The sequence below is a fragment of the Puccinia triticina genome, chromosome 8A (assembly GCF_026914185.1).
Source record: "Puccinia triticina chromosome 8A, complete sequence".
Lineage (NCBI taxonomy): Eukaryota > Fungi > Basidiomycota > Pucciniomycetes > Pucciniales > Pucciniaceae > Puccinia > Puccinia triticina.
In genome coordinates this window covers 4,997,917-5,006,033 of record NC_070565.1, presented here as the reverse complement: position 1 = coordinate 5,006,033, position 8,117 = coordinate 4,997,917, and the positions used below count along the sequence as shown (strand labels likewise).

The window sequence follows — 8,117 nt, the reverse complement described above, 5'->3', positions numbered from 1 at the left end:
CAACCGGGAGGAATCACTCCCAGTCGACAGTCATAACAAGCAGTCCACTGGGAGGAGTCCCTCCCCATATTGAGGAGTTGACCGGGATGAGTCCCTCCCCATATCAAGGAGTTGACCGGGAGGAGTCCCTCCCGGTCAACAGCCATATCAAGCAGTCGAGCAGGAGGCGTCCCTCCTGGACAACAGCATTATGCAGCAGTTGAACAAGAGAAGTCCCCCCCGGTCGACAGCCAGGAGAAGTGCCTCCCGGTTGACTGACATATGCAGCAGTCAACCAGTAAGCAAATTTTGAGGGGCGGGTATCGGAAGATACTTGCGCAGGTATCCGCCCAGGCGCGCGGGTACCCGCTGTCGGATGCGGATGCCAGGAAATGGCTAAAATCAGCCGCAGGTATCCAAACACGCGCGGGTACCCGGATGTGAAGCGCCCATCTCTATCCAGAACATTCTTATTCCTTTCCTCATATTCATTGTTGCCTCAACCACATGTCAGCCCTGTATATCTAGTCTATTTTAGTCTAGCCTAACACAGAGCAATAACACCATTGGTTCATCTCACTCTTTTTCCGCACCACTCTTGAGCCACATCCAGTGAGCACTAATACTCACTGCCCCCCTTTCTCAAGCCTCTCAGCCTCTTTTGTTGTGCCGGCATCAGTCATTGCTTCCTGAGTCAAAATCTCAACAGGCTTACCTGCAAAAACCTGTATAAATCAACTGTCAGCCTGCTGAGGCTGCCCCTCTGGACTTAAGAAGTGCTTGGGAGTGTGCTTCTTCTGATTCAATTCAGGCCTTGTAGCTGCCAATATAAGGCCTGACCCTTGCGTTTGAATTTTTCAAACACCAAGAAAAGCGGACCATATTGAGAGAGAAGTTTTTGTGAATACATGTGGCTTTGTATCAAAAGCTGTTTCAATCTATTGAAAGTAAGAGGAATACTGCATTCTTGCTTACATAAGCAGGAATGTGTCTCAAAAAGAGGCCTTTTTCAAACTGCTCTCCAGGCCATGAACCAAGTGCTATCCACCTGTGACTACCGCCAAATTAAAGAGGAGAAGCAGGCCTTGCTTTGGTACCCGGGGAGGGACTCAGTTCTTCTGCAAAGTGGGGCTTTTGGGTGCACAAAGTTGGTCACCTGCAGAAACAAAGAGCTGTACACGGGGCTCTCACGCCTGGAATCAGGGATTCCATTCAAGTCCCTCCCTGATGAGAGGTCACACTTTGTGCAAGGTGCTTCGCGCCGCGCCCCCCAGCAGGCGAGGGACTTGTTTCTAGTCTAGCTCAGCTTGCTGGACTGGTTCCTCTCTTTCCTCACCGAGATAGGAGCATGACTGACCTGACCTGCAATGCATCTCTTGTTGTCAGGTATGTGCAATCAATACCAAGATAGGACCCAATACTGAGCGTGAATGACCCAACCTGCAACACATCTCTTGTTGTCAGGTTTCCATTTGCCCTTTGGTGTTTAACAATATGCATGATTGGGGACCAATGGTCAAACCAATCACCCTGAATTCCCGTGGAACCTCAAAAACTCAGCTAATTGGCTGTTTTTTGAGTAATATGAACACTGTACACCATTTTTGGAAACAAATCCGGTTACTCCAATGGTTAAACAGCTCCGCAAGCTTTGATGGCTTTGAGACACCCTATTTTTTGCCCTTTTGTTGAGTTTTTTTCCTCAGTCCTTTACATTCTTGCCTTCTGCCTCATTCAACTTTCGCACTCCCAGTTATCTCCTTGGTTTCTCTTTCACAATCCTATGCTCCAAGTCCTCCATACAGTTGTCATTTTGTTATAATTCATATTTCTTTTCTTACTGACCTTGTTGACTTTGATCCCTGTTCAGAATAGACTGATAGTTTTCTTAAAAGCTGACTCCTTGTATTGTACATGGGGATGCTCTGACTTTGACCATTGAAACCCTTGTGATATCCTGGTTGAGATTCCTTTTTTTATTCACTATTCTTTCATATTCATTTTCAATTCACCCACAAGTTGATACCATGTACTCAGTCTATATAACATAGCCTAGTTACAAGAAATCAACATCATTGGTTCTTCCCTGTTCTTCCTCCAATCTGAGCCAATCCGGTGAGCACTCAAACCTCACTGTTCTTTCTCAAGCCCACAGGGTCATCTCTGTGTTCTCCCGTGCTGCGGTCTTCCGTTGAAATCCCCACACCTTTTTTCCAACAGCAGGCTGCACAGCCGGAATGCCACAATTGGGAAATGGTTGGGTGAAGGTGGAGTCTGTTGTGCTAACATTGGACCCACCCTTCCCCTTTGGGGATGTCATGGTTGCAGTGGACCCACATTGTTCACCAAGCCAGAGTGCTTGGTTAGCTCAACCATCAAATCACATGTTGGGCCAATGTCAATATTGCTCAGTGGTGTACCGTAGTACTCCAACAGATGATTGGGATTGGTTTATCCAGCCAATCCATGACCTGCATGATTGGGGACCAATGGTCCATCCAATCACCCCCGGCTTCGCGCAGAACCTCAAAAATCCAGCAAATTGGCTGAATCTTTGGGTAATATGTATACACTACTTAAGCCAGAACTAAAAAAAAATCTGATTACCGCAGTGGTTAGAGCGCTCAGCAGGCGGTGAATTCCTTGTGGTTGTGGGTTGGAGTCACCCTTTTTTTGGTCCCTTCCTCTGGCAGCAGGCTTCCCCGCTGCATTGCCAAGGGTGGGATATGGTTGGGTGAAGGTGGGGCATTTGGTTGTGCCCTAACTTAACACAAGTCCCCCCTGGTGGGAGGCTTGCTGTGGCAGGCCACGAAGCGGCCCCTACCCCTCCCGCAGGGCGGCACTTGTAATGGGCAACAAGGGCAAAGACACACTTGGAGCAGTGTGGAGCTGTGAGTGACACAAGCAGTCTACGAGACTGTGAGAGAGATGAAGCACACCTGAGGTCAAGCAGATCAAGGGTGTGGATGAGTTTAAATTGAACAATAATGAGATGAAAATGATAAAAAGATGGATGAAGACAACTGACTGAATGAAGGTTGGAATATATCTTTAGGTTAAGTTTGGTGAGTCTCATCCTTGTTATTCAAACCTAGATCGTCCCGCGTCCGCAGCAAAGTACATGAGAGGATGCCCTACTGACCTAAGCCTCAATAACTTGCCCGTGATGTCAAAATTTTGGCTGGGAAAGAAATCACAAATGGCAGGAGGGAAAATATTAAGTTTCAGCCAGCCTCCCCCACAGGTCCTGTGGACCTGCCCCAGATCCGAAAGATACTTCTGGACCTCAGCTTTCATTTGGCACTGGTCTCATCTCCCCAATCCAAACCATTTTCACTGTACTAATGTTTTAAAAATAAAAAAGCATGAAGAAATGTAAACTAAGGATGCACAACCATCATGCCTGGTGGATCCTGGATCCGCCAACCTGCAGATATCTGCAGATCCTACATGTAGCCACTCAACTGTTGCATTTTGTGCAGATAGGAAATTCAACTGTGCATATTATCAGAAAATCCAAAAATGGATCTTCAGAGCAATGTAATATCCTTCAGGATTCCTTTGACCTTCAAAGCGGACTCCTTCAATCAGTTTTGGAGCTTTTTGCTCAAGATTTTGGGTGAGGGTGTGCATCAGCACTGCCAATGAATCTGTCTATTCAGTTTTCTTTGTACCTTTGTACATATTTTGCTGATTTTTAAATCATTTTTTAGTGATTTTGGGGTTTAATATCCTTCCTTTCCCCGCCAGACTTCAGACATGGCGTAAGCCTCTCCTTCGGAGAGCCCTCCGGGCGGGGTCCCCCGGACCCTCCGTTCAAGAGGCTTAGTTAAGCTAGGTTGTGCCAACGTTTGACCATTCCCCTTTGGGGATGTCATGGTTGCGGTGCACCCACGTTGGTCACCAAGCCTGAGTAACCATTGAAGCACACGTTGGATCAATGTCCCAGTTGCCCGGTGGTGTATTTAAGTAAGAAGTAGAAGATCAATATTAATTATTCAATCAAATCCAGCAGTGCGACTGATTCACAGTGATAAGTCTGAGGAAAGAAATCAAGCCCCCGGAGACGCCCGAGCTTGTACAGATCTTTAATATACTTGATATCCTGGGCTTGAGTATTGACATTACAGCTGATGTAAATGATCCGCTTGGGTCGAAAGCTCAGCAGTTGGTCCAAGAACTCTTTACTACAACCCTTCCGTGGTGGATCAATGATGATCGTCGTCTTCTCCGATGGGAAAGTTAAATCCTTTTGAATGGCGGAACATGAAGCCATCTCAATCTCATGCCTCCTTTTTTGTTATAAAAAAAAAGAACAGGTGTTGCAGAAAAACTGGCAACTCACTTTGAATATGGCCTCCGCCTCTCCAACGATAAAACTAGTATTGGTAATCTTGTTTAGCTCGGCGTTGCGTTTGGCGTACCGTAGAGAGTCAGAAGATAGTTCGATCCCGGTAGTCTTAGTGAAGTATTGAGCCAAGGAGATCGAAAACAAGCCCGAACCGCAATACGCATCCACCAGATATCGATCCTGCTCAGGATCATCTTTCGTTTCTTTCTTCGGTATCAATTCCTCAATCATATAACTCATGAAGGGGCCTAAGATCGATGGATTATTTTGGAAAAACGAGCCCGCATTTTGCTCGAAATTCTTGTCGAGGACTTTTTCCCGGACAATTGTTTTATGATCGGTCACACAGATTCGACTCTCGTCATCTACCGGCGAGCCTGATGGGGCAGTCGGATCTAATGGAATTAACGATTCCCGGAGGAGTAATGTTGCTCCCCTTTTGAAATTATGAATGGTACTACATGATTCAAAGCGGGCAGCCGTCATAGAGTCAGAATCTAATTGGTCGTTGTGCAAGGATGGTGATGACTATTCACATACGACTGTACTCGGGCTCGTTCGGTGGTTAATTTCTCGTTGATCGTTTTGGTTCCCAAGGGACATTCCTCGATGTCAATCACCCGTCGACGGCCTTTTTCAGCCAATCCGATGGCCAGTCCACCAGGACCGGAATGATAATCTTGAGCAGACTCTTCTTCTTGTACTGGGGCAGCCTTCTGGTTCTTCAATTGACGTGGTAGTTCGAAGTGAGGCGTCAACTTGGTACGGTATTCGTATTCTTTGGGCGATTGTAGAGTCAGTTCTACCATGGGGATTGAGGATGGATCGAGACCTAGACACAAAGTCACGCTGATTAAGCAGTGCTGTCCCTATGGAATTTGGCTTTTCTAAACAAACTAACCCGAAAAGTGTTCGAAAGCTTTCTGGACCGCGATTCGTTTAAGATCCAGCTGTTTCTGATAATCGATCATTTGATACTAAACAAAATACATACGGGGATCAGTTTTGAAATCTAGGAAGTTATTTTGTTTGGGTCAAGTAGAATCGGAGGGATCGACTCGCCTGGCAACCAGAACACTTTCCAAAGTATTTACATCTGATCAAGGCATCATTTCTTGATTCTCCGGGTGTCATAACACTGATCAGATCACCAACCGAGTGAGTAGAATTATGTCGAAAGATTCTGGATCTTACTACATCACCTGGGACACAGAATGGTATGACAAGAGCCCAGTTCTTTTGGGGTGAAATCGCGATTCCATCTCCTACAGAAGCATACCACATCGTCAATCTACAAGTTGTTTGTGTGCTCCTGTTAGAAAACAGAGAATAAAAAAACCAACCGAAGCTACTCAAGACTGAGATCTCCACCTCGATCTCTTTCCCTTTTTCCACTTCCCAGCCACAATCTTTCCAAGCCGGTTGGGTATTCTTATTACTACTGTTTTGGTTGGCGAGCAGACTTTCATAAGTCTCCGCACCCATCAAATCTTTAATCGAGAATTCTAGTGACTGTTCGGATATCGTCAGTGGGTTTTGATCTGCTTTGTGATTTTTCTTGCCCCTCTTAGCCTTCGGAGGTTTCTTGGCTTGGTTTTTCGGTTTCTGCTGCTTTGATTGGTCATCGTTCTTCGGCTGATTCTCTGGATCGACCTCAGTCTTCAGAGTTTCCTGCTTTTTATCGATTGGGGGGATTGAATCGGTTTTCGTAGTTAGTTTATCGGTCATTTCTTCCTGGCGGCAAGGTCGTTTTGATACGTGGTTTTCAGTAGAGCTGATTGCCGCAGTTGACGAAGGGGAATCGGGTGCTCTCTTGAGTTTGGTCTGATTTTCGTCCATCCTGCGTTGATGGTGACAATAATAGCGAAAGTTCCTTTTGATAGCTTTGATGGTCACTGCTGCTAGTCTCATGAGGTTGAGTTTGGGTCACCTCGTGGTTGTCGGCGCCATGGGGTGAGGCGCGCCACAGTGCGCGCACACGGGCCCCCTATAAAATCTAAATAGGGTCTGCGTGCACCTGAAAAATGGCCTACTTTTTGAGAGAACCATGCAACAGGGTTGCCATGTTTTTAATGAACTTGAACATGATATAGCTGAAATTAGGCTTCAAATCCTTGATGGTGAGCATTTACTAGCATCTAGGAAGAAAAAAACAATCCTATACCCAATTCTGAATTTAAAACCATGAAGAGCTACGTCAATACATTTCTTCCTCCAGTAGAATTCAAAGAGTTTGCAACTAAGGTTTTCAACAAAGAGAAAATGCAGTTGATAAATATTTGCAACAGAGAAGACACTTTTTTTCAGACTAGATTTGATTCCAACAAGTGGGAGGGAGAATCCACCTTAATGTTGAGGTGGCTCATCCGGTTGTATGCTTCAATCTTTTGTTTCACTCATCTGTCACATTGTGTGACATCTAATTTTCATTTCTTCACTCGACTACTTAACCTGGAGTAGCAGCAGTTGGAAAGGCTTTCCTCATCCTTTCCAAACACTCACTCAACTCGTGTCTGCTGCTCCAGGTATGCTTTTCTCATTTCATTTCTCTTTCTCTTCTCATATGAAATAAACTCTTATCCTTTCCAAACACTCACTCAACTCGTGTCTGCTGCTCCAGCTGCTGTTTATTTCATCACTTAACCATCTGTCACTGATAAGATTATCAACCTTAACACTTTGCCATTTGGTTTGAACCTCAATCCATTTCACTTATTATTTTAAACAAAAATCTGTTTTTAAATGTGGAAAAAGGTGTGTGTCTTCCAAAGCATTTTTGATGTCACTGGTTTTGTTGGGGAAAACCCGGGTTCTTTAGCAGGGTCCTCATTTTAATTGTACTAGGGTTTAAGGTCGGCTAAACCACCCTGTGACTGATCTTATAATTTTGATACCACTAATACAAAAAGGAAAGCACTAAATTGATTGACGGTCCTCAAAAGGACAAATTCAATATGGGGCACTGGTAATGAGAGTGGAAAAGAAAAAAAAGCAAGGGGAAGTTTTATTATACCCATGATGAGTGAGGCAAGATTTCTCAGGAGGCACCAGGGGAGATATGTTCCCACTCCCCAGGGAGTGCCAGAGCTGAATTTTATGTGAGTTTTGGTCGGATGTGAGCCTGATGTGGATTAGTAACTCATCCCCAAAATAGTAAATTGGATGAAGAAGTTAGTGAAAAGTCAGTCACAATTGATTTGGAAGTCAACACAATGTTGTGTATAATTCTTTTGTTTTCTATGTACAACTGTAGGAAGAAATATGATGAAATGATATTTCACCAAAGTCCAACTCATCAATTGCTCCTGTTTACTGATTTTTAAGGCTAGCAAAGCAAAATTCCCATTCTCAAAAGTAATTCCTCCAAAAAAATGGGTTTCTTGTAATTCACATTATATGTCCTGATGTACAAAATTAAACTAAAAGTTGACTTGGTATTATTGGGTTTAGATTTTTGGAATGTGGTAATGTTGCAGTCATTGAAATTGAAACCCATTTTCTTGGAAATGCAGGAATTAATTTGAATTTGGCTGATAAAAATGACAAAAAACTGTTTTAATAGGGTGAAAGTCTGAGTTAAGTCAAGGTTGGATTGCGGTGCCAATTCACTTTGGCCATATATCCTGTCCTCCTCACAAAAATGATCTAGTGAATTTTGTATTTTTTGGCTTTTCAAAATTCACATGTGCACATGCAAGTTAACCTTTTTGCACTTTGCTAATAGTCACCCTGATGTACGCGCGTACATTGAGGTGGAAATATCACAGGATGGGCCTTTCACAGCCAC

The 8,117-nt window shown here is 44.4% G+C and overlaps 1 protein-coding gene across 1 annotated transcript; it reads right to left on the bottom strand.

The window, feature by feature from the left end:
* Positions 1–3,973: 3,973 nt before the first annotated feature.
* PtA15_8A523 (uncharacterized protein) lies at positions 3,974–6,241 on the bottom strand (the record flags this gene model as incomplete). The annotated part of the gene is made up of 6 exons (XM_053171962.1): positions 3,974–4,228; positions 4,325–4,787; positions 4,871–5,162; positions 5,232–5,307; positions 5,393–5,595; positions 5,674–6,241. 6 exons carry the CDS (start codon positions 6,239–6,241, stop codon positions 3,974–3,976), a joined length of 1,857 nt encoding a protein of 618 aa, XP_053023173.1.
* Between the last annotated feature and the right edge of the window lie 1,876 nt (positions 6,242–8,117).